At 37.9% G+C, this 26,928-nt stretch overlaps 1 protein-coding gene across 3 annotated transcripts in view; it reads right to left on the reverse strand.

Moving 5' to 3' along the window:
- Positions 1-26,641, reverse strand: part of cpne5b (copine Vb) — a 127,467-nt gene extending 100,826 nt beyond the window's left edge. For 2 of the 3 annotated variants that reach the window (XM_028003692.1, XM_028003694.1), the window contains exons 1-2: positions 26,498-26,641; positions 26,067-26,342 (exon numbers count right to left, since the gene is read on the reverse strand). In XM_028003692.1, coding sequence (XP_027859493.1) covers positions 26,067-26,342; positions 26,498-26,508 — 287 coding nt within the window. In that variant the 5' untranslated portion in view covers positions 26,509-26,641. The remainder of the gene's footprint in view (positions 1-26,066; positions 26,343-26,497) is intronic. The other variant, XM_028003693.1, reaches the window with a different exon arrangement.
- Between the last annotated feature and the right edge of the window lie 287 nt (positions 26,642-26,928).

Raw genomic sequence — 26,928 nt, forward strand, 5'->3', positions numbered from 1 at the left:
GTTGTACTTCTTCATCTGGGCAAGAACAAAAAGCTATTTTGGATCATTGTATATTTATAAAATTACAAAACACTTGTTTCTTGTTAAATCATCAGTTGTTTTTTTGTTACTAGTGGTGGAATATAGCAAATTGGAGATATTCTGGATGTTCAGTTTCTTTTTATTTTCAGAATGGAAAAAAGATGCTTCTACTGTTCCAACTTAATTTACAAATACACTAATACCCTAAAGGACGCATGAGACTCTACGTAGCATTTCATTTTTTACGTTTTTATTTTTAGCTCAGAATGCAGTCTGTGTTGAAATTTCCATGGTCTGTCATCACAGAGGGAACTGTGAGTTCATGTAAAGGTTGGCTCTGAAGCTGTCTATGTACATAGGAAGATTAGATGTAGAAAGTCTGTGAATGTGAGAAACAGCTTTTCTAATAAGCCTCACACCCACCTCTGTGAGCCATGTTGGAAAGGCTAATTAATGCTGTTTGTCTCGAATATTTTATATTGTAAAAATTTAAAGGAAACCAAAGAAGTTGAAGAAGAAACCTTTTTTTTCTTTATTTCTTGATATAACATGAAAACATGCTATTCCTGCTTCTAATTTCACCCTGCTTTTCAGAGTAATTTAAATTTATAGTACAACAATTTTCTCATTCAAGATAAAAAATGTTGATTTCAGTTTAGTCATCTTTATGTGAATTTGAGTTTAATCTTTGTGTTTTGTCTATCCAGACGTTATCACCCAATCATGCAAGAAGCAACCAGTTGTTCTTTTTCGTCTCTCCACGTGTTTCCTAATTTGGCTCATGTTGTTGGACACTTCCTGGTACAGATCGAACCGGCCCATATGTCCTCCACTACTGCCTCCTTTATCTCTGTCATTTCCACCTTCTGTTTATCTGCTGGCTGTTTCATTCCTCTAATGGCCTCACCATTATCTCTCATGGTAAGCAGAGCCTCAAAACATCTTCATCCTGCCACTACTCTTCAGTTTCCTTTCTTTTATTAACAGATATTTTAATTTTTAAGAAGAATACAAAAACAAGCAAATAATAAAAACAAGGTATCACATATTTTTACATCTGCTTTTTTATCATTTGCTTATTTGTCACTGCATGTATGAAAAATTGATGAATTATACATGCAATTAAAGTGTTGTGGAAATAAATATTTTGCTGTTCAATGATTTTGAATTTTTACTTCATAGTCACACTTAAATGTTTCAAACCATCAAACTTTTCATATCAGACAAAAATATTTTTAATAAACATAATAAAGCAGCTTGCAAACAGTGATTTAATTTCCCAGATGATTATTTCATTTGTTAAGGCTCAAATTCCTTTGAGATCAAAAAGTCATCCAAACCAAACTGTCCCAGTGTGAAAACGTAAACCTGAAATATGCTACATTTTAGGAAGTCGTACTAATGTTGCAAGTCACACCCAGAGATCTGTCGAATTAAAAATTACTTAAACACGACCCGTTATGACAACATGACAATGATCCAAAACACACCAGCAGCTCCACCTCTGAATGGCCAAAAATAGATTTAGGGATGATGTATAGTCAAGTGTGGAAAAAAGCAAACACAGAAGAAATCTGTAAGAGGGCAAATACATTTCCATTGAACTGTACATATAGATACAGAGAGTGGCAAATATTTTCCAAATGCATAAATACAGGAAATCTGTAGTATGCGAGTACATTGTTTTTTCTCTTGAGATTCATAGCAATATTTCAGCGTTTGTCAGAATAGATCAATGCTTTTTTTAAAGACAGCACATGCAATATCAATTCCTCAGGATCTTCACAATAACAAATGATGGTAAATGGTTAAGGGCGGTTTGTAGTTACATGTGCAAAAGCTGGTGTCAGAATTAGCACCTCCAAGTTTAAGGCTCGGCTTCTGAGACGGAAAGGCATCGACTGTCTGCTCCAGGTTGGAAATTAATGGTCTCCAGGGGTCGAGAATTTGAGGTGTATTGCAGTCTTATTTGTGAGTGGGTGAGAAAGGAAACAGTGGATTGACAGATGGAAAAATAAATGTCTGCGGGTTTGAGGGTGCTCCAGGCTGTTGTTAAAGATAGAGCTGCATGATGGTTTTGTCTCACTGGTCAAGTTCTTACCCTCACCCTCGGTTTATCGGTATAGGCTGTGACGGAAAGAAGATTTTGGGTCAAAGGTGCTTACAAATATCAACAAAACATTTTGCATTAATATTCATTCATTCACTTGTTTTTCATATTTTCTCACATTATGAACATAAACTTCAATTTATTCCCCAGCACAAAATTGTGCACAATTATTAAAGGGAAGAAAAACTGAGTCTTTATCTTTCATCTTTACAAAACAAAATCACAAAAATGTGAAACACATTTCTATTGAGACACTTTTAAACTTGCTAACTCCAGTACAACCATTTGATTTCAAAGTTCATGTAAATGTGAATACATCATTCAGAATGCAGTTTAATCTCAGTGTATGCATCTATTCAGTGAATACCTAAGATGTTTGTGAAAGAACTTGGTGAACAAACAGCATCATAAAGATCAAGGTACTACAAAGCAGACAGGTCAAGGTGGCAAGCTCTGAATATTTTGTAGAACTGTTCTGTCAATTATCTAAAAAATGAAAATGTAGGGCAAAACTACCACTAATGGTCATCACCCTGAACTGAGAAGGGAGAGCATTAATCAGCACCAAAAGAGGTGGCAACTCTGATGGAGCTGCAGAGATCCACAGCTCAGCTGGAAGAATCCGTTTGCAGGTCAACTTTTACTCATGCAGTCCACAAATCTGTCCTTCTTATAGGAGTAACACAAAGAAAACCACATAGAAAGAACGGTCTAAATCATGGTTTCAGTTTACCACAAGCATTGCAGAGAACATGGCAGCCATGCAGAAGATGCTGTGGTCAGATGAGACTAAAACACACTATCATCACAAGATGCTGGGGGCAGAATCATATTGAGGGGATATTTTTGACATTTTTACTGAGGGGTCAGATGCATCTGGCAAATTACAGAGCTAGAATACAACTAAGCATACAGCAATAGACATGATCTGCAGCATTTACTGGAGCAGAAATTGGTAGAAGCTGAATAGATGCTCTCATCATACTTTATATACTTTTTTTTGCAATTTTGAAAAACATGTAATTTTTATTCAACTTACAAAGTATATCTCACTTTGTCCTGGTTTGTCATAAAAATAACCATAAAATGTATTTAACGTATTATGGTTGTGGCATAGAAACATTTGAAAAATTTCAAGAGACATAAATAATTTTGCAATGCACTAAAAAAACAGGAATAAAGAAAATTTTTGCTGATTAAGGGGGTGTGCTATATGGACTAAATATGTTTTAAAAATACTAAACAGGGAAAAGGTTAAAAATACTGGAACAAAGGCTGCAATACCTGATACTTCCAGCACCAACAACCGACAAATTAGCAGTTTAACTTGGGTAAATTCAAAAGTAGGTCTGCTGAAACAAAACATCATCAAAGCAATTCTTTTATCACCATGTCAAGTGCACCCCCACAGCAGATGCCTTGCCTACACCCCAGCCCCAAGACAACAATGGTGCTGCCCTAAATCTGACAGTAAACCCCACCCGAAAATTCCTAACGAAGACGTGCCGACTCCAAATATTCTTCAGCACTTTATTGCACAGGTGAATGCAGCTCCTAAACGAGCCCAGAGAAAATCAAACAGTTGTTACTGTCGTTAAAAATGCAGGGACTTAGAGGCTTTCATCTGCAGGAAAACAGTGCATGTCTGCAAGCAGACTCCAGCAATTACTGTAAAATACAGTGCTCTCATTCCAAATGAGGTCTTTTTCATTCCCACAAGCCAACAGTCTTTGCAGTTTTAGGTTAGTGTTTTATGCAAAGCAAAGCAAAAAAGAATAATTTCATAAGAGTCATAAACCTTTGAAAGAAATCTTTTATTCAACAGGATTATGAAAGAAAAGGTTTTTGTTAATTAAGCGTCGTATTCTCAAATACACTATAAAGTTGCATCTGTTTTAGTCTGCAGTCATACAATAAAATATTTAAAATATCACCAAATGTAAGTTAAGTGTTGCATAGTCAGTTTCAAAGGAACTGGCAATACAAATAGGGATTTAAAACTAACTTTGTGAGGCATATTTTACAATGTAAATGAGTTTTGTTTTTGTGTTGTTTTTTTAAAGAAACTAGATCCCTTAATAGCAGGGTGCTAGATTTTTATATTTATGGCTATGCACTCATGGGAATTTGTTAAATCAAAAGAGGGTGTGAATATAAGGAAAAATAAAATGTAAGCAGAAGACTGAAGAGGAGGAAAAAATGTGTCAGAGAACGTGTGAGTGCATATGGAGTTGGAAAGAGTGAAGCGAATACAGTCCTAGGAGACTGTATCAGAAATAGACCGAGCATAACGGAGTTCCTCTTGCACAGGGAGAAGAAATGAGCGTCTGTTATACAGACCCAGAGACACTGCTGACTTTATTTACAGAAATCTGACACAAACCACAATAATTAGACATCCCCTTTCCTCTAACCTGCGGGAGCTTCCTCATCATTCCAACTCCAAGTGTTGAGAGAGCAGGCTGAGAGAGGGATGATAAATATCTAGGGATCAGTGGCTCTCTTTGAAGATGTGAATATTGAGCTGCCGAGATTCTTGACTTGGAACGAAGCGCAACTCAGCAGAAACAAGCTGCCACAGGCTAATAAGGAAAACTTTGGGAGCTAATGGATATGCTGCTCAGTTGTGGAGTGATTTATGAGCATGTGCCGATTCACATGATTGCTCCACATTATTGCGGCATATATGCATAGTTTTCCCACATATTATGGCAAAGAAGAAATGTATGACGTCATTTACTATAAATGAACTCCTCCACAAGTTAGAGATTAAGAGGAGCTAATTTTCTTGACAATGGAATACACTGAATGCTGTTTTTTCCATGTCTACATTATGTTGTCGACATAATGTTCAATAGAAAGCGGCATCAAAGATAAAGCTGGATATAAGCATCTGAATATAATAGCAAAGGGTTGCCATGTAAAATGTAAATTCCTAGTGAAAGAATGGTTTGTGGGAGTTAAACAGGTCTGTGCTGAATGCAAACAACCCACACTCTGTTCTTAACATCTTTCTTGTGCACATTACAGTTGAACATATTGAAAAAAATATGCAAAAAATGAATTTATATATATATTTGTGACAACTGATGATGTTGAGTAACAGCTTCATACAAAGCAAGATTAATGAAGATTAACGAACTGTAATAAAATGAATACTTTTGTCACAGGATACAATCATTAGAAAAAGCTACCAAAAGTTTGTTTTCTCTATTATTTCCCCATTTGTGAGTTCTAAAACAAATATTTGTAGAGTCATGCAGCATGTTGTAAACCCATGTACTTTATAGGTTAAACACATTTAACCATTACAAAAAAAATAATATAGAACCTTAAAATCAAACAAAATAAAAAACAGCAAGTAAGGATAATATGCAACGATTAAAAAAAGAAAACAACCAAGATGAGGAACTGAGGCAACACAATGATGTAGATTTATGTACATTTCATAGACAAACATAAAATCAGAAAAGTACATAAAACTCTAAGAGCTAAAACCAAGCATTATAATATATAAATAATAAATAACAAACAATAAAATAGAAAAGTTTTTTTAAAATTTACTTTTTTCAAATATGTAGCATATCTTTGATATATTATATATCAGTTCTTGTCGTGCTTATTGTCATACAATAATAAAAAATTCAAATAGATGATATAAACATTGCTACTTAAAAAAAAAAACAATTACAGGCCATAAAAAGCTGTAAAGACAGAAACTCTCTTCACAGATTTTATGAGGGCTTTACTCTTATGAGGTGATATGAGCCAAGACACAGCATGGAATAAGAGGCAAACCCAGCATGTTATTTTAGTTTATGTCCATAAACATTATGACTAATGCTTTTATTGCTTAAAATCCAAGTAGAATATATTTTACCCAAGAGGTGTTCCATTTTGACATGAAGACATGAAGACAGAAAAGATATTGTAGGTGGACCAGGTCAACTTTTAAAAAAAAGAAAAGTGGCAATTTTTTCTTTAATCTTCACTTTGCCATTTGCCAATCAGTAGACATTAAGAGCAGCCAGTTTAATGTTGTTTAAACTTTGTAACATTAGGTCATCTGGACCACTGCCATGTTGGTGTAGACATGACTGGGCTGCAACCTTGAAAATAAGCCAGTGTAGTCAGTTTTCTGTGATGAAGCTGCATGTTGGACAAGCATCATGAATAAGCTACTACTGTTACTAGCTCCTCTATGCAGCTATCAGTAACCAGACATGCTAATATGACAATGAACTGCACACAATATTTCTGCACCCTTAAACAAGTCGAGGAACACCTTATCAATCATTTTGAGAGGCCCAGTGATGCACCCATAAGACTTTTCCTGGATCGCACAGAGATCATAAACCAGAGCAAAGGTGATCAACAGAAGGACTTCTTTCTTTCGTTGTGAAATATTTGAAGTATGCTTGTCCAATATAGCAAACTCTCTGACTCCTGTTCCAGGGCAACGAAATGTGCTAAATAGGGCTGGGCGATGTGGTCTGAAATCAATATCATGATATATTGAGCAGCTCACTTCAATAACAATAAGTGGACGATAACACTAACCCACTTATTAGTGGGTTAGTGTTCACAATGAAGAATGCTTATCAGATTCTCCATTGTGCCCCCAACAATAGAGCGTGTGATAGACAAGCATAAATAATTCACAGCCACTTACATTGATGGTAGGATACCTCTGGACAGCAATTTTCTTCGCCACTTTAATGGACTTTAAAATCACAGCATCTTCAAATAAATGATAAAATTGTGTACTTTTTGTTGTGTTATTGAAAAATAGGCACAGCTGAGCAAGTTTAGTAGTAGGAAACACCTTAACTTTAAATGTCTGTGCTGAACCCAAAATCTTGCCAAACGATTGATTTTTGGAAGGAATGAGTTGCACAACTGAGACAGGTATGACTGCAGCCTGGAGACCTCCTATGTCATAGCACTCATCTCATGGTGTTCGTCTGGTGAATGTATACCACACTCCACATGCAGTTACATTTAAAAATACAAACTCACATCACATATCACCAGGAAGGGTTGTGGCTTAAGTTAACCAGGCGAACGCTGTGATACGAGCGCTCTGGCAACACAAGAGGTCTCCAGACTGCAGCCATAAAGTCTTGCTTCAACCAACTCTACTGCCACCGCTTCAACTTTTGAAATTCCCTCCATTTTCTCTACTTCATCATCTAACTTCTTGTCACATACTGGATGGTGTGGAGTCACATGACAATAGACTACAAGTAACGCTGCATCTTAAAGGGACATGAGCATAGTTTACCTATGCACAGCTAAAACACCAAAAACCACTTTTCAATTTTTTTAAAACATCGAACATATTGACATGAGCAAAATGTTGCCTCATTGGTTAATTTTCGGTTTATTGCCCAGGCATTTGTAGCTCCCATCCATCTTAGCTTAAAAAACAACCTCAGAAAGACAAAGGTGAGAAATAAATTCCAATGAAATTAAATTCAGTAGCCAAAGCTTCTGATGAATAATCATTCCAGGTAAGCCAATCAATTATTAAGCAAAATATCTGTTAAAAAGATGCAGAAACGATAACAGAGACCATTCTTTTGGTTTTGAGGAGGGAAGTCTTGGGAATATCAGAATCAGCCAGAAATTTTTATCTTCAATAAAAATGTTTCAGTTATCAAAAAGTGCAGTTATCCAGTGCTGTGAAATAGCGGGTGTCCACACCTGGAAATTGCACGTTTACCCCTGGAGGTATACAAATCTGTAGATATCGGAAAAATGCTGCAAAAAGTTTGCGGTTTCATTGAAATGGATATCAACGATATGATCAAATGAGGAGCTGTCAAGAACATTAACACATGCAAGATTGTTTTTACAGCCTCACTGAGAAATCCAAACTTTTACAGTGTCAGTCATCACAGTAGCTGCACCTGCAATATCAGGGTACTTAACCGAAGATGTCCAGTAATAAGCCTCCCTGGGGTAGAGCACAGTTGGTGTGAGAATGGCCTGACATAGAAAAATTAACAGCAAGTAGCTCTGTGAACAAAACTGCCTTGTTGATGTTAGGGGAGAAAACTGTCAGTATCTCAAGTAACCACTTTCTACAACCAAGGTATGCCGAATACCATCACTAAAAGCGCAACATGTTAAAACACTGAGGAAGATACTTTATTTATATGGCATCTTTTCACAGACAAAATTTACAACGAGTTTCACAAAAAGGGTTAATTCAAAAAACAGATAATGCAATTATACCTGGCAATAAAAAAAAACAAATCTAACAAAGAGACATGTCAGCAATAGTGCAACCTATGAGAGACTCGTAGGTAGCACTGTTCAGCTTTGGCAAAATGCCACAGGAGACCGCAATATGGTTGCTGACTATGTCCATCCCAATATAACCACAAAGTACCTATGTTATCTTTACTTCCAGCACAATAATGCACACATCTTAAATAACCTCAAACAGGTTTCTTGGACATGACAAAGAGCTCACTGTTCTCAAATAATCTCCATAGTCACCAGATCAAAATCCAACAGAGCAACTTTGAGATGTGGCGGAACAGAAAAATAACATCTTGTATAATGGACCAAAATCTCCAAGGACTCTTTGTTGACACCAGATAAATGAGGGCTGAGCTGGGAGCCAGGTGTACCTAATAAAGTGGCCGCTGAGTGTTTACGTAAAGACGAGAAGATGTATTATTTTGCACAAACCTGGGGTTTAAACTCAGAATTGGAAAGAAATCTGGATAAAGAAATCAATATGTTTTTCAAAAATGAGTTTTATATCCAGCATTGAAAATATTTTACAAAGTACATACAAGGACTCAGGACATTGGACAAAAACATTATTCTCAGAAGATGGATGGATTCTAACAAAAATGGTTGCAACACAAATAGATTAGCTGACATGGGAAAGCAAGAGATTAATGCAGAAATAGAAAAGGAAATAAAGAGAGAGAGGACACTGGAGGAGGACTTGTAGAACAGGATACCAAATAAGAGAGGGGTGAACAGATGGAGACTCAAGGAAATGTGTAATATGAGCAATATAGGGAGCTGTGGGGGTGGAAGAATGACAGTAATATGTTTATGAGCAAAAGAATGAAGCAGTGGCTTAAGCATATGGAGCACACTTTTATTAAAGTTAGAGGAGTTGTCCCAACACATTTCGCTTTCTCTCTATCACTTAAATTGTTTCTCTCATTATTTGTCTTTATTATTACTTTGGTGTCCTGTTATTGTCCTAACCGCAAAATTGAATAAAAGGGATGTAATTATTAAATAGAAAAAAATCTATATCACTTTCTCACTTCAAAGTTTTAAACGATAAAGAAGATATCTTCTCCATGTTACTTTTTCTTGTTTACCTGTCTTAGAGCTAAAACCAGAACAAACTCAATTAAAACAAAAATAGTCCACTCTGGGGCCCTAAAATCCTCAATCACCTATGTCCAAATTATCGCACTGGCATTGCGTTAGTGTCAGATCGATGACAGAACCAAGCAGGATCGTTTTTCCCACCAGCTGTTGAATTATTCAGACCGAGATCTCCTCCAGGGAGACTCCCGCCCTGCCAGCCAGACACACATTGGGAGCCTGCAACCTGCCAGGGAAGATCGGGATCATCAGAAAATTCCTAACAAGCAGCAGCACAGACTGTAAGGTTAGGACCCTGACAAAATGAGATTCATGGAATATTTATGGATTCTTGCACCTGCTGTGTGTGTGCGCGTGGGCGTGCATGTGTGCATGTGTGTGTGGCGTAAAAATGTGTTGGTTAATTTTAAGGAAAAAGTAATTTGAGAAAAACAATAGGTACCTCCTTGCAATTCATTTGCCAATCAGACAAGAGCCTTTTAAAGCTCATACCAATTAGACACATGTGGAAAGATGTGGATCTCTCTGCCTTTACAACTTCATCCATCCATCCATCCATTTTCTGTTCACCCTGTTTCCCTAATGGGGTCGGGAGGGTTGCTGGTGCCTATCTCCAGCTACGTTCCAGGTGAGAGGCGGGGTACACCCTGGACAGGTCGCCAGTCTGTCGCAGAGCAACACAGAGACATACAGGCCAAACAACCATGCACACACACACACACACCTAGGGAGAATTTAGAGAAACCAATTGACCTGACAGTCATGTTTTTGGACTGTGGGAGGAAGCCGGAGAACCCGGAGAGAACCCACGCATGCACAGGGAGAACATGCAAACTCCATGCAGAAAGACCCCAGCCGGGAATCGAACCCAGGACCTTCTTGCTGCAAGGCAACAGTGCTACCAACTGCGCCACTGTGCAGCCTTTACAACTTCATTTGTTAAATAAATTAACAAAGGAGAAATGCAACAAGAAAAGTTAAAGTATCTCTGACTTTAAAACTAATATCCTGGGGCAAAGCTTTTGGACACTCGATCAGACTTAGTTCATTGTAAACTGTATAATTATACTAGAGAATTGGGTCGCTGCTGAAAGAAAATTTTTATGTCAGCTTTCCACCTTTGTTTGCCTCTGGGATCTTTTCTCTGGGCTAATGAGCTTCTCCAGATACACCAAAAAGAGAACGTGGATCATTCTCTCACAGCAGTCATGAAGATCATCCAGACTAAGAGTCTGCAGCCATTCTTGTGAGTCTGTGAGGCTTCACTTCTGTGCCGTGGTACTTTAATCTAAATGCTAATGTTTACACGTGAACATGCAAATGTTTAGAAGGTGTAATTTAACAAGTTCACAGACATAGTCTGGCACAGTGTTTTGTTCATTTCTATTCAAAATACACTTGTGCAGCTGGGACAGATGTGGGTTTCATTAGTTTTTATTTAATAATAATCACAAACCAAAGAATTGGACAAATTGAAAGTTTACCTCAAACCATGTTGTTTCTGCTAGAGCCATTTCTGCTCATTTCAAAAATATCTTGAGATAAGTAACTATACAAATAGAGTTGTTTACAGCTACGCCTGTCACTGCTTTCTTAATAATGCAGCTGTGCATCTTTTCATGAACCGAAAATGATATATTCATTCTTTCTTGATCAGCCACTAGCATTTTCTTCAGAACAATCCCCCCTTTCAAAAAAAGCAAATACAGACCATTTGAATTTGGGATTGTTCATAAAAATAAACATCAATCTTTCATGTAGATTAGACAATATGAAGAAATTAAGCCTAAAAACTGTTCATTAGGCATAAAACGTCCTGGTAAATTACAGTATTAATAATTGTCATATTTTAGTTTGACTTGAATAATACTATTTTAAAGTAACACCACTCTTACTTAACTAAAGAAGGTCTCGCTATTCTACGTGTAAAAAACTTATTTTGTAAAAACATTAGATGCTGGAGCTTTGAGTGAAACATATTTTTTTATGGGTTTGAAGTACAAGTGGACAGAATAAAGGTAAAAAAGCAACAAGAAAAGCAAGAACACCAAATGTATTCCTAAAAACTATCTTAATTTTGTGAGCTAATTCTTAGTAAGCACAACTCATTTAAAAATATTAAGCCACATTGATCAAAATTACAATAAATAAAAGCCTGAAATGTTTAATTCTGTGTGTAATATATCTATATAAATGTCACTTGTTCTGAAAAAAGTGACAAAAAATCTTACATTTTTCATCACTTGTTCCATTTTTGCGGGTTGGAGGAGTATATAAGGCTTCTAAATATAAGCCTTACATTGTAGTCATTCAGCAATAATTCAGAAATAATTTTATCAACACTGGCTGACCAAAAATAAAAAATTATTTTTTTTTTCTGATCAAGTATCAGAGAGTGTGAAAAAGGTTCTGTTTCTGCACTGCATATGCAAATATCTGGTTTCAACTGTATAATGATACAAAACTGCTTGTCATAAGTAGAGAAGATTTTTTAAAAAGTAGTCTTTCTTCAGATGTGTGAGATCAAACAGCACCATGCGCCTAGGAGAGCTGCATAAGTCACATCTACAGTACTGGTGCACACCCAGCATGAAGTCAAGTAGCTCAAGATTGTAATTAGAACTTCTCCTTTAATCTCCAAACCGAGACCAGTCTCCCAAAGATATAGTACTTGAGTAACCCCACCTTTTTATCCATCATCACAGGTGGGCTCCCTCTAAAATAAAATAAATGAGTGCTGCAAAAAATTACACAGCATGAATATTGGACTTGCAGAACCGTGGATTCTACTGGGACAAGGCGGCAGGAAAGTATTTCAGACACTAATGTCTCTCAATCAAGCTTTCAGACTATGAAGACAGATAAAACAACACACAGAGGTAGAGTGAAGACGGAGGGTTTGCTTTGTTAGCAAAGTAAGACATGAAACGTTACTCTGAAAAAGAGAAACTGTGTTTTAGACATTGAACAAATGTTGTATTTTGTCTAAAATTGATCTTAAGTTACCTAAGTACGTTCACACAAACTCTTGAAGATTTCACCTTATCTCTTTCTCCATCACTCTACTACCTTTCCGACACTTTGATCATGTCTCTTCCAAGAAAAATACAATGTAGAATTTATATGAATGCAGTGATATTGTCACAAAATGTTCCTTTGCCCTTTCTCCATTGAGTTTGGCTGGTCAGGGATGAAATAGATTACTTGCTTCAGGGAAAAGGGAGGTCAGACTGATAGAAACCTGGACAAACCAGTGACCTGAACAGGCTTTCACCGAGTTCAACTTCTTTGAGGCCTTCACAGAACAGCAGTGATTAAATTACACACGAACTCTATGTGACATTATTAGGTGACCCTTAAAGACATTTGATTGTACTAGATGTGATGAAATTTGAGAGGTATCAGCAGCTTTGCAGGAAACTAGCAGTATTTAGAAGGTGATTTTCATTTTTGGAAGAAATTATGTAAAAGGGGCAGGTTTACAGATATTTGTTCAATGGAAATTGCTCCAGCGAGCATGTAACAAAATAAATCAAGGTTATTTCTGAAAGAGCCATGTTTTGAAACAGGATGTTGCATTATTACAAGCCTGTGTTGCCACTTTTTTAGTACTAATCCATTTGAGCCGCTGCACCAATGGGCTAATGATGACAAAGAAACCAGGAGAGTTTCAAATCCACTAAAAGTGATGTTGAGAAGATGAATGCTACTAAATCTGAACATAATGGACAGCACTGATTAAACAGCTCCAAACCTTCAGCCTGAGGCTTCTTCAGCTCCACTGCAATAAGAACCAATAAAGTAAGTCGTTCTAGGCCAGTGCAATAACCTCTTACAATAACTTTACGCCAGGAGAAGCAGCTTACTTGGGGTTGACAGCTTGATCTATCTGTCCCTCTAATTCCTTTTGAATAATTGATTTGTTTATTTTGGCAAAACAACTCAGTTTTCAGTCCTTTTTGATTTGGTTAGAATTTCAGTGACTTTTAAAACAGTGAAAACGGCCAATGACCTCTACTGTACAAACATTCAATACAGAAAGCAGTGTAGACATTAACTGTTATTTTGTTTAAACTTAAATCAGCAAAAATCTTTTCAGTAAAACTTTACAGTTTTTGTACATCTCTTCAACTTAAGATGAATACTTGATATTGGTCCTCAGTTTCTGATTTTTAAATATAAATTAACCCAGTTTTATATGGCGCTTTTTACTTTATATACACTCTAGAAATGCTTGGTGAAATTCACCACAGATACACAGAAGGAAAAGAAGAGCAGGCAGCGTTACCACACCTTTACTTGTGCAGAAAGTCAACAGAAATGTGAATGTACAGTTATGTTTGCTACAAAAATTGTCCTAAACCACTTTAAGATGCAATCAAGTTGTTATAAAACCAGGCGGGGAAACAAGATATTTTTTCTCACACTCAATAAAAGCCTTCTTTTTTCTCATTCATCACATTCTTCCCCTTAGGGCAAGTGGTTGCTCCATAATCAAATCGCCCCATCTCGCCCACACACTTTCACACATCCCGTCTTTGTCATAACCACACATGACCATCTTACCTAATCATCCCTTCCTGCACTGAAGAGAGCACAGGCGGGGCTCAAACGGATCTATGCGCTGAAAATGGACAAGCAATTTCGTATCTACTCTGAGGAGTAAACTCAATAATGCCTCTTTCGCCACAAGATGCTCTCTCAACAAGCGCTGCTCAAACTAAAATCCTGAGCAATAAATTATTCTTCCCATTCATTTTTCCGCTGCAATTATGAAATATAGTTTTCAGGAGGAATTGACAAACTGCAATATGAGGTTTTAAGTGTCAGGGGATCACAAGTTGACAAACTGATCCTCCGAGTTTCCAATGCTGCCACACAGTGTGCCTGTCGTCCAACCTTAGTTTTGTTTTGGGCAAGCCTGCTGCAATGCTCCCTCCTGTATTATGCAGTGTTAAGAATTTTATTGTCATTTTATGTGGTAGACTGATGCAAGGAGAGTTATACAAGTGTTGCACTCACATGTATTCAGCCCCCTATACTTTGATCCCGCTAAGTAAAATCTTGTGCAACTAATACCAATAGCCTACGATATCTTATAAGTAAATAGTGCGTTTGATATGATCTCAGCAGAAATACATGTTATGTGAATCTCTCAGATGTTTGTTGGAGAACATTAGTGGAAAATTGTCTACTAACAAAAGACGAGTCAGATTTCTAAAATTATTCTGAAACCATGAATAAATTCACTTCCACTTTAGAATTATGCACTACGTTGTAATAATATAACAGATAAATCCCGAATTAAATACTTTGTCATTTGTGGTTTGCATGCGACATAAACTGGAAACTTTCAAGAGATCTAGACACATTGGACTTGTTTGTTTGTGCCTTCATGCTTTTACTATAAGGGATTAAATACAATCTGGCTAAACTGGATTGAAGATAGCATGTTTGCAATAAAATATCAGAAAAATACCTTTAGGACTTCAGACTCCTGGTTTATCCTTGCTGGCTGGTTGCCAATAGGAAAATCAAGAGATCAAAATCTGCTCCTACCAACCAGAAGTGTGCTGAACTAATTAGCTGAAACATGATCCATATTATTTCTAATTTTTCTTTGCCGCAGATTAAATTCACCATGGTTGTTCAGGAAATTTGTTTTGATAAGTGGATTCTATTACTGGAAAGCCTCAGAACAAGTGCTGGCTGTAAGACTTACTGCAGCATGCATAGTGAAATTTGGTGGAAGGTTCACTTTTGACAGTAAGTGACTCAAAACAAATTAGTTCATTGTAGTGAATTAAAATGCGCCACTCGCCCTGATTTGGTCCGAGGGAGAAAAAAAAAGAATCTCTATTTGTCTGATTGCACAGGAGCGGAAGCTGTCCACAGCTGTGACTCACCTTCCTCAAAAGCTCTGACAAAGCTATTAAGCTTCCATTACTCCATCTCATACATCGTCAACAGATGCTTCTGGCACAGCACAAAGGGTGCAATTCACACAAGTGAATGACTCTTCATGCAACTGTCTTTTTTATCAGAATCTTGACAGCACAGAGGTTTGCCGCAGTCCATTTCCCATGGTTCATTTTTAAATGCCCCCCTTTGGTAGGTATATATGATTTTTAAAACTTCTGAGATACTTCTGCTAAGAACTATTGGTGCATATCACATGTTGCCAATGTGATTTATTGGACTGGAATGTTGAGGGGACATCAGGTCTGCAGCTCAGAGGGTTTATATTTTTTGATCTGCATTTATGACTCATTTTGTGACCCTGTTCTTTGCTTTCGTAAACAAGCACTCATGTTACCATTTTCCAACAGGAAAAAAAAAAGCACTGAAAGCTCTGTTTTGGATATTTCATGACAACAACAGGGTTAATGACAGAGGTTCGGTTCATCATGGTGATATGGAGTGTACCCTATCAGCACATTTTGCATATGCACCAGTTTATTGCAACAAGCTGTTGGATTTGGCCTTCATGTAATTACACCTTCGCCTGTATTCTTCCCTACATGCTTTCTTTTCCTTTTAATGACCACTGTTTGTCTCCATGCAGCCTTTTAGTCTTGTCTAATTTGTGACTTGTCAAGAGCCACAACAGAAAAACAAAAGTAATAAGCCAGAAAAATGAGAATCATAAAATACTGTTGACATAAACACAAATCCGCCCAATAGTTACGTTGGTAAAATCATGTTCATTTTATGGAAAACAGAAAATATCACTTTTACAAAAGCACACACACTTGAAACGTGACATTACAAAAATGATTTCTACTTGCTAAATGTCATGAGTTATTTCTGTTTTATTACTTCCTTCATAATCTGATTATTATGTACAATGCTTTTTTTTCTTCTTTTTACACAAAGATGAAGTTTTTGCTATATGATCATTTTTAGGTCATACACAGTGAGGTAGCTGAGGGCAAACCTGTGAATGTGTGAAAATTAAAATATCTACAACGACATGCAATAGCATGCAGCAGCAGAGTTTCCTGTTAACAGCATTATTGGCTGCAGCTCAGGGCTGGAATGAATGAATGAATGAATGAATGAATGAATGAATGAATGAATGAAGTGTAAAAAGAGCCACAAGATATTAAAGTGCCCCAATATTTCCCATCGAAAAGAAGTCAATCCAACGATTCACTGTCCAGTTGCTGTCAGCACTTTATCAGGCAAAGTAAGAGTAAGATGTTATTAGTAGAACATATATGTTTAAAGGGCAATTTTTGTATTTTTTCAACTTTTACTCTTTAGTTATGTTCAAGTTTGTCGTTGATGACGGTTATATTATTTTTTATGAGCCAAACATGTAAACAGTTGTGAAAGAAAACAAAATGTGAGCTCAAGGCAACCAAGAACAGAAAGTAGTTCTTTGATTAACATTTTGTGTTGTTGACTAGTTTCCTGTTGAGCTGGTTGACAAAACTATTTGACCAGCATTGAAAATAGCTTGACCACTTTTGAATTATTTTAGATGATTTAGCTGATATTCAATAGAGAAAGGGAACTGTGAGAACATGGCAGACAAAGATCATACATGTAGAAGCAACATAAGAATACCATGCCTGTCGGATTATTAGACACTACAGGTGCCCTCTACTTCAGAGTTTTAAACTGGTGATAAACTAAAGGCTTTTTCTTTTTTTTAATGAGTCTAATAACCTTAACTGAATAATTATGTGTTATGTGGGCCGTTGTCATCAGGTCCATATTTAATCGACTAATCAAAGCTACAATATTCTCTTTTAAAAGGAAATCAGGTTGTGAGAGAGAACACAATCGGCTTGTGTTCTCTCTCACAACCCAACAACTCATGTTGGGTTATGTTTGAACAGTCCATAATTTAAATATACTGATTTCAAATAAAAAATTAAAAAATTCACAGGAAATATTTTCCTTGTTTTCTGTCATTTTGAACACGAAGTACAGTAGAAGTTGCAGGGTCCCACCCCTCCCTGCCCAAATTGAATTTTTGGCTACAGTTATCCTCATGTTTACAAGCTTTCTGGTCAAATTTTCCTTAGGTCCTCTGGACAGATGGTGTTTCGGCTATGCTCCAGCCCTTCCCAGATAAATCTGACTTTGTCCGCCCATGACTTCTCTGTTCTCACCAGATACCCCACCGAGCCCTGTCAGCCCGAGAGCACAGATCAAAGCCTTGTCTCAGTCTCTCAACCACTAAAGCCAGCATGACAGTGAACCATCATTAACACTTCCAAAGAGTGTTAGCCTCCTTCCACTGAAATTGACATCACTTATGTTCAGGGGTGTCATCCGCTGGTGAGCGGCCTTGTTTGCATTCGAAGAGATTCTCTCACTCAGGGACAAGGGCTGCAGATACAAGCATGATACAAGCAAGCAGGGTGGAAGAATTTGATGGCTGCAGGAATTAGACGTCTATATCTCAGCTGACAGAGCTGATTATAGCTGCTGCTTTGAGAGCTCTGACACGCAGAGCAGCGGTTCTGTCCGGGTTGGTAGGGAACGGTTTAGGATGAGATGACAGGTGAAAATCAATTTATTTTTATGTGTTTTTAATCAAACCAAGCGCGTGATTTCCAGGTCAATGATTGGGATATTTTATTCATCGTTAACATAATGACACAAGTGAAGGCAGCCATGGCTTTTGAAATTGCAGATGCAGAGCTCTTGAAAAGAGCATGCTTTATCTTTCCAACATGCCCACAGTCCATTTTATTGATTTAGTGAAAGCATTAGTCACAGTCTGTCAATTAGAGTACAGACAGCAGTTGAAAAGGAAATTTATAAAAGCAAAAGGGGAAAAAAAGGAATGCACTGAACTGTGTTAGATAGCAAATGTTAGCAAATTGTTTGTGCCATCTATAACACGCTCAATCGCTTTGTTGGCAAATAAGTGTGGAAAATGTTCCAAAATTTGTTCAGCTGGGTTAAAAGAAAAGTTTCTCAGTGTATACATACAATTGTCTCTTGTATGTAAACACAATATTCCTGCTGTAGATCAATGTTGTCTCTTAGGCAGGAATGAAAAAGCCCAAAACAACAAAAACAACAACTTCGACACCCTCTTAACATGCAAAGATTCTGGCTTACTGTGTTTTAATTCAACTCCCAAAGGAAGCGCATTTGTCGGCTGTTGAGGAACCAGACCAGCCGAGTTAACCATGAAATATGAAACACAGAAGAGGTGAAACTCTAGTTCGCTCATCTGCTTTCTCCCTATTCTTTCTCCATCCGCACCTCTATCTCACACCCCAGAGAAGTTGGACTGTGTGACACTGGGCAGAGTGCCCATCTTATTGTGCCAAAAAATAAACCGAGGTTATGAGAGAGCTGTGCAGGGGGAAAGAGCTTAATCTGGCTTTAGGGGGTGGTGATGATGGTGGTGGTGTGTTGCAGGATAATTATGTTGTGATTTGCAAAGCTGAACTCATCTTTTTTCATATATATTATTCGTGTAGCTAATTAGTTTCTTTGGAGGGGTATGTATTTGCACCAGAAAAGCCGAAGCAAAAAGACATTCAATGTGAAAGAGCTATCATCAGAGCTATGATGTGAAGTGAGGGGGATCCCCCCTTTGGAGGTCCTAAACTCCAAAATATGCTTTTAAATCTACTTAAGATTCTCGAAGGAGGTTTTATGAGTTGGAAAACCTGGTTCTCATAAACTCAAATATTTATGCAAATGCAGGTCATCCGCCATTTGGAAAAGGGAAATGTAATTATAGCAACACTTGAACTGAATGCGTTAAGGAGAAAAGCTGCAGAAACCCACATTCCTACATTTAAGTTGCTCAAAAAATGAGCCATTGTGATACAAGAAGCCACAAATTATATTAAGATTCAAGAGCTATCTTCACCTTAATAAAGAACATGGATTACATGTCACGATTAGGAAAAGGACAATCCGTTATTAGTTTAATTGGTTCTCTCCTCTGCATTCAGTCAATGCGACTTTTGACTCAGCGCTCGTTAAGCGTTACACCTCACAGGCTCCATAACTTCCATTTTCCCCATTAATCCCACAGAGCTGCTCAAAACGCTTCTGGTACTTTGTGTGTTTAGAAATTTTTTCCTCGAACAGACCTTCAGGGGAGACATTACATTGATTCTGAGCTCTGGTGATGGTTGTTGACATGCAGCTGGTCAGAGTCATTAGGACCACTGAAAGCAACAGGAATTAAGCCTTCTGCAACAGATGGTTCCCCCCAGAGGCCTAAATCTAGTTTTTAGTTTGATGTTCTTATCTGAATGTGTAATAATAATAATAATAATAATAATAATAATAATAATAATAGTTTTGAAGGCAAACTTCCCTCCAGCTCAGAACAGAGCTATGAAGGAAAAGGTTATTTCAATTTTCATAGAACTAAGATGCAACATTTTACAAACATTCGCAATAAAAGCCTTTAAAAATACTTCACCCTGAACCCCAATTCACACTGAATAAACTGTCTTGCGGTTTCCTCTCTGCTCACAAAACCAACCTGAATGGTGTTCTGTGTCCAGGCTGTCATTTGTCCGTGACATAATTTAATGAACTTTGAAAATTGCTAATTGCCGTGGAGTGCATGCAGAGAAAAATAATAATGTTGTGTGCATCATCATTGGTGTTTGATAAATATGAATTTGTCATATTGTGAGAAGAAGCAGACCTACTCGATTTGTAGCAGAAAAAATGGAGTGTGTTCATGCTTGTCATGATCACACTGACAAGCATGAAGAGGGGCTGGTGAACAGAAAGATCTGACAAGGGAATGACTGAACAAAAATAGTATTTACAATGGGGAGGGTGATTACTAGACGTTACCTATGAGTATAATTAACAGAATTTGCTACAACATTGTAAGAGGATAAACTGAGGTACTGATGAAGCATGGCTAGAAATGACCAAGTAAACATAAAGAAATGCAGAGGAAGTGACTGAGCAAGACCAGCATGGGAAAACACAGGAACAAATAAAATAATCATTAATCTGACTCTGGTATGATTTCTTTTTGTCTATCTATCAAGAAGTTATCCCAGGTTCATTATGCATGTAATCTCACTGAGAAACAAAGTTTCTATCTCGAGAAAACCTTACATTTAAAAATTGATGTAATGTATAAGATATTCTGGGTGACTTTCGTAATATTGTAAAAATAGTTCTACTATTGTGAATGTGATAAAACTATCAATCTTTCTGCCTTCTCAGTGCTTGATTTGTTTCTTACCTTCCATACAGTTAAAGCCATAATTTGTTCTGAGTAAAGGCAGCCCAACTCCAACAAGTGGTTCGTGCGCCACAGTTTGAAAAATGTGATTTTAAAAGATTTCCTCAGCAACTCTTTCATCCAGTTACTCAAATGTAACTGGATGCTAATAAGATCAAGAAATTGGAGCTTATTGCATATACATTGTCTACAGTCCTAAAATTAGAATTTTATGAATAGGTTCATCTGTGAAACACTGTGAAACAGCAGTGAGTCATATTAGCTGAACTCAGTGCTTCTTGATATCATTTTAAGCAGCTGCTTTTCATCCATTGAAAGACCTGCCTTGGAATACACAAGGTACCCTGTCTCTCCTCAAAAGGCTTTGAGAGATTGTTAAATGGCTACAGGCCACTCTGGATGCATAAGTCATTCTTTGTGTTGCTGAATTGACTGGTAAGAAAGCAGAGCAGAGAGTGTAAAGCAGATTTTGACTTGCCTGTAAATGGGTTTACAGGGATTTCAAATGGTGCTGAATGCAGAACGGTGGCTTTGTGGCAGAAGGATTTACACCTCTGCTCTCCTGTCCACATTGCACCTTGTTTTGTTTTCTCATTTACCAGGACAGTCAGTGGCACTGGGAACCAGACCACTGACTGTCAAGCCTTGTGGGATTATAAATACCAGTTTAAGAGAATCCCCAAGAAAAAAGAAATGTGCCTTTTTTTGGGACTGCCAACCTGTACTCCCCGTTTTGTTTCTCTGACACATCTCTTGGAGGCCAGCTTCTTCACAAAACAAACACACACTCATAAAAGTGCTACATAAACAGTTTAAAAAATGTGAGCTGGGCTCTAAAATCTACACTTGCTGGAACAAATCCTTGTGTGCTTAAAGCCACCTTTGTTTTAATTAAACATCCTGTTGCTAATATTGTGGCTTGTAAAAGTATTCGTATTCCTCGCACATTTTTCCCCTTTCATCATGTCACAGCCAATGTACTTCAATGGGATTTTATGTCATATACCACAAAGTATTCTATAATTCTGAAGTGGATGGAAAATTATGGTGGTTTTCAATTTTTTTTTCACAAATTCAATTCTGAAAAGTGTTGTGTGCTTTTATGTTTGGCCTCCCTTTTTTGAACTGACTGCCTTCAGAAGTCAACTAAATACTACATATAATCCATCATTTTATTAAAGCTGATGGAAGCCTAGCAACAATAAATGAGATATTGGTGAGGAAAAATAAAAAGCCATAAGCCCGGTCAACTCATAAACTTTCTGGTCATGGGAACCAAAAAGGTCTAGTCTAGTCTACATGGGAACACAGCGTTCCCATGTAGACTACTAGCAGCACATCACTCTGGACTAACCATCCCCATGGCAAAGCTTGGTGGTGGCAGCATCATCTTGCATCATTAATAATATATCCAGACCTAAATCTGAATAAAAACCTGTGGTATGACCTAAAAATTGGTCCCACACTATCCAGTCACCCTGAGTTTTAGCCATTTTAAAAGCAGAATGACAGACTTGTAGCAGTAAATGGAGATAAAGGCAAGATAAGATAATTGCAACTGAACTTCTCTAGTTTCTTGAAGATGTTTTGCCTCTTATCCAAAAGGCTGCTTCTGTGTTTAGCTTGGTCGGAAGTAACAGGCGTATGTACTCAGAATAATCACAGTAATAGGGCCATGAATGTCACTAATAGGGTAATTAAGATATGTTGATCATTGACCCTAATTTCTGCTCAGTTCAGTGCAGCGCCACTGTTGGCTGAAATTCCAGGAATGTCACGTGAGTTGTTTTATATAACTTCACCAGTATGTAGTATATACTTTTCCTTCATCAAAAAAAATACCCATTAAGACTTGAAGGTTTTTGTTTGTAATGAGAGAACATTCCTAAAACATGAACATTTAAAGTGAATATTCAAAGTTTCTGCTTGTAGAAAATTGTAGAAAATGCATTACAGAGCCAAAAAAAAAAAGTACAGCATTCATTTCTAAAAGCCTTATTTTCATCATTTTAAGACCCAACGCTTGACTTGTCTTCTTAAACTGAATGAATGACCAACTAATTCCATATAATTTTCTCCCTATTTGCCTGATCAAGAGCCCACCCACCCCTCTCCGTTTGACACTGGTCCCGATAATGGTGCATTGTCAAAAGCGCGGCTGTAGCTTGTAATAAGGGGTATTTACCCTCAGGGAACAGCAATCATCATGGATGGGGGCATCGCAAAAAGCACACACTTGAAGGAGGTGCGAACACTACCAAACACAGACACTTCTTTCCTGAAAAGAAATCTGACTCATGGAACATCTGGGCGAAGGATTTGGGGGATTAACGAGGTTATTATAGGTGTCCGAATGTGACAGAAGGATGTCTGAGTTTATCTGCTCTGCTTCCAAAAAAAAACTGAAACAGCTACAGAACTAGCAGTTGTGTGAATTAAAAAAAACATCCAAACACATACTAAGGCATTTGTTTGGATGCATTTTGTTTTTAAGAACTAAAGACACCAGTTGATTATTCAGACTCTCTAAACCCTCAACAATCACCAAAAGAATTCTCAAAGTCTGATAAGAGGAATGCTTTATTTTCATTGAACAGAATAACCAGCACAGATATATGACCCTCATGGAGGACACATCAGAAGACGAACTGCAATATTTTCTCATCATAAGATTTAGTCAAAGAATTTATCAAACACCAAGCAAACTGGGAGCTTTAATAGAAATAAATCCCGCAGAATGGTTAGAAAATATTTTCACCACAAAGCATCTCAAACTCACATGGGTCAATTCTGCTTTGGGCTTACGCTGCACCACCTTGATGCCAACAATATTTATTCATAAAGGAATAAAAGTACTCAATTCAATGCTGAAATAAAAAAAACAAATAGCAAAGTTCTGAAAAAGATTTTTTTTTTTTTATTGAGATGTATAAAAAAAGTAACATAAGTTATGTTTTACTTACATCTAAATTAGTTATATTTTGGCTTGCCAGTCCATATAATTTTTAAAGATGTATTTTGTTCACTTTGTCCAATCTGGCAGTAATTTAAAAAGCTGCAGACTGCTTTTGTTCATTTCTAGGTCAAAACCTTGAATATTCTGACTGGTCAAACCTCAAATGCAAATTTTTCCATCTGAATGAGATTATTTGGAACTCAGTTCAAGTTGTATTGGCCCTTTATTTTTTTATTAAAAATATTAAAAGGAGTCTTTTTCCTATGCTTTTTTTGACATAACCTTAGATTTGATATAGAGCAGAGCATGTAGCAGGAATTATCTTTCCTGCAGATACGGTAAGTCAGGAACACTGACTGATTTTCTGAAACTAGACAATGTGGAGTGATGACTCCGTGTAATACAGGCACAATGATCTCCCAAGCAGAAAAGATAAACTCAGTCAAAAATGAACTTAAAAAATGTTTTGGGTTTTTTTGTTGTTTTTTTGGGCCAAACTTTTACAAGCCACTGCACTTCAAGCACAATCACAGCAGGAGCTGTGAGCTTAATTACTGAAAGCCACATGTTCTTTTTTTCACATGATTAGCATTGAAACTGTACATCTACTGCACATCAGATGGATGCTTTCCTACAGAAAACACTGGCACTGAAGCAGGATGGAAAAGCACCAACCACCCTCTTCCAATTACTGGTTTTGACTCAAACTCAACGTCTTTCTGTATGAGGGAATGATCAACACTCCATTATGTATCCTACCTTTCCAACATACGTCAACATGGGGATATATTCGGATGATATATTCAGAGAAATCATTTGCATAAATGCTGGTGGAGTTCAGGACGGAGCTCATCATTTACCTGAATGCTGTCTAATTGCACATGCTTGTGTATGATGTGATCCCAGTCAGATTAAGTTGGCATGCTGGGAAAGTTCAAATCCCAAACTTATGTCAGAATCTATCAGGTGCTCAAGTTGGCATTTCGCTACCCATCCGTTCTCCATTTAAACTAACTGCTTACTAAAGATTTCCATTTGCAACATAATTGTTGTTCATTCAGCAAATTTCTTGAAAGGGTCCGTATTTTCCTTTTTTCAGTTCTGAGCAGAGAGATGTTGAAGCAAGCTTCTCTGAAGGTCAGAGAGCCCATCAATAATGCACTCACAGCTTGTTATAACTCAAACTCACTCAGCTCCAATGGCTCACCAACCAAAAACCCAGCATCAAAGAGCAGAAACATATGTGTGCATGCGTGTAGGCGTGTGTGCGTGCGCGCACACATCCTGGAGTATTTAAGGGACGAATACTGTCAGCCCTAACATAAAAAACGCTTTCTGTTAGGAAGGGGAGTGACTGTCCGTATTAGGATGGCAGACATTCTTTTTTTTTTTTTTTTCATAAATTATTTCTGAAAATGAAATACTGTAGAATTACAGAACAGGAAGCAAGCTTGAGGCCAGGGACATGGGCACAGTGTGAATGTGATGCAAAGCTTTGAAAATTTAAGTCCCTTTTTTTAAAGAATGCAGCAGGGGAAGGGTTGAGGCTTTCAGAGGTCTGTTGGTGCTGAAAACAGCCAGTTACTGTACAAACCTGCACACCAGAGAGGCTTTAGGATGCAATGAGGCTATTGATTTTTTTATTAAAAGCTAATAATAATAATAATAATGCATTATTTTAAAAGAGCTGACCCAAGATTTTAAGGACCTAATCAGAGCTTAATTTGAGTAGCCCACTTCAAGTCTTCTATGCATGATGTATAGTGGCTGCTCTCGTTTAGGTGAATGGCTCTCCAACCAGGACTTGGCATGAAGAAGGGGCCACAGGTCAAATGGCAGTGATAAGTAAATGGGTACATAAGCAGGGATATGAAAAAAGAACAAGAACCGATATCATCCAGAACAAATAAGCCATATTTCAGGGCTAAATATAAATCAGACACTAATTTGCACCATTTGCTGGGTCCCATTTTCAAAGAAACAATAAAGAACACTTCTTCAGGGACGAATAAAAGTTAGCTTTTGTTTCCAAAGTCTTTCTACAATATAAAAAAAGAGCTTATGGCAAATAAGCAATACAATTTTCAGGCAGAAATGACAGGTAACTTCTCCTAACTCATCCCCTCACCTCCAATGCCCTAGACAGAGCCACACTAAACCCACAGCAATGTGAGGAGTTAAGCCCATTGAAGGGCCGCTGCTGTCCACCGGAACACCCCCACGTCCACGCAGGCACAAATCAAAACGAGCAACTTCGGAAGTTACATTCGCAACATTAGGCAGGATCGTTGTATCATCGTGGAATAGGCACATCTCACAGGAAGGGTGAGGCTCTCTCAGAACTTTCCCGGCACGCCGTCCCGATTCCCGAACTTTTCATTCACGCACGCAGCTTCGCGCCCACTCACCTGCAGGAGACGGTGATCTCCACTTTCGTGGCCGGAATGTTGCCGGTGATCGGGTCAAAGTCGTACACCGATGACATGTCCCCCAGCTTGTCCATAACGTCCCCCTCCATCATCTCCATGGCGAGAGCCCGCGCCGGCTCCGGTGTGATCCGAGAGGCGCACAGCCTGGCCCCAACGGAGCGCGTCGAGTCTCCCCTGCTGACTCCTGAGACCAGATCGGAGACCAGACGGCCTCCGGTCCGACCGGGTGAGGCAGCCACTTCACAGATGTTGAAGCTGGAGAGGATGGAGTGGAGTGAGCAGTGAGTGAATGAAAAAGAAAATAAAAAGCGCAAAAAAGAAAACTGTAGCGGACTTTGTTAACTCGCCAAACAGCGTGAATATCTGAATGCGGGGACAGTATCTGAGATTACTGTTGCGCCCTCACCGACCTGCTGCACATCGCATGGGGAGGTGGACCCGCTCTTTGATTTTCTCCTCAGTCTGTGCGCACAGCGGAGCGTGTGAGAAGAAAAGACCTGATAGCTGCACTTAAACCCATCCTCCTCCTCCCACATGGAATTACACTCAAGTGCTGCCAACCCAGCCCATGTACCCCGCTGCTGCTGCTGCTGTCACCCTAGAGAAGATGAGCTATAAGGGAGTAATGACAAATTAATTACGATGTGATGTTATGTTATATTGCAGGTGCTCTGCTTTCTTGCAAGGTGTAGCATTTCTTTAATAAAGAAAAATCCACTGAAGCTTCACTTAAAACATAGTTTTACCCCAGTTGTAGCCGCAGACACTTTATGTGAAACGGCGAAATCATAAATGGATGAATGAGATACACGTTTTTTTATCTTAAATAATTACATCCTAA

Source organism: Xiphophorus couchianus, chromosome 20, assembly GCF_001444195.1.
Source record: "Xiphophorus couchianus chromosome 20, X_couchianus-1.0, whole genome shotgun sequence".
NCBI classification, from domain to species: Eukaryota; Metazoa; Chordata; class Actinopteri; order Cyprinodontiformes; family Poeciliidae; genus Xiphophorus; species Xiphophorus couchianus.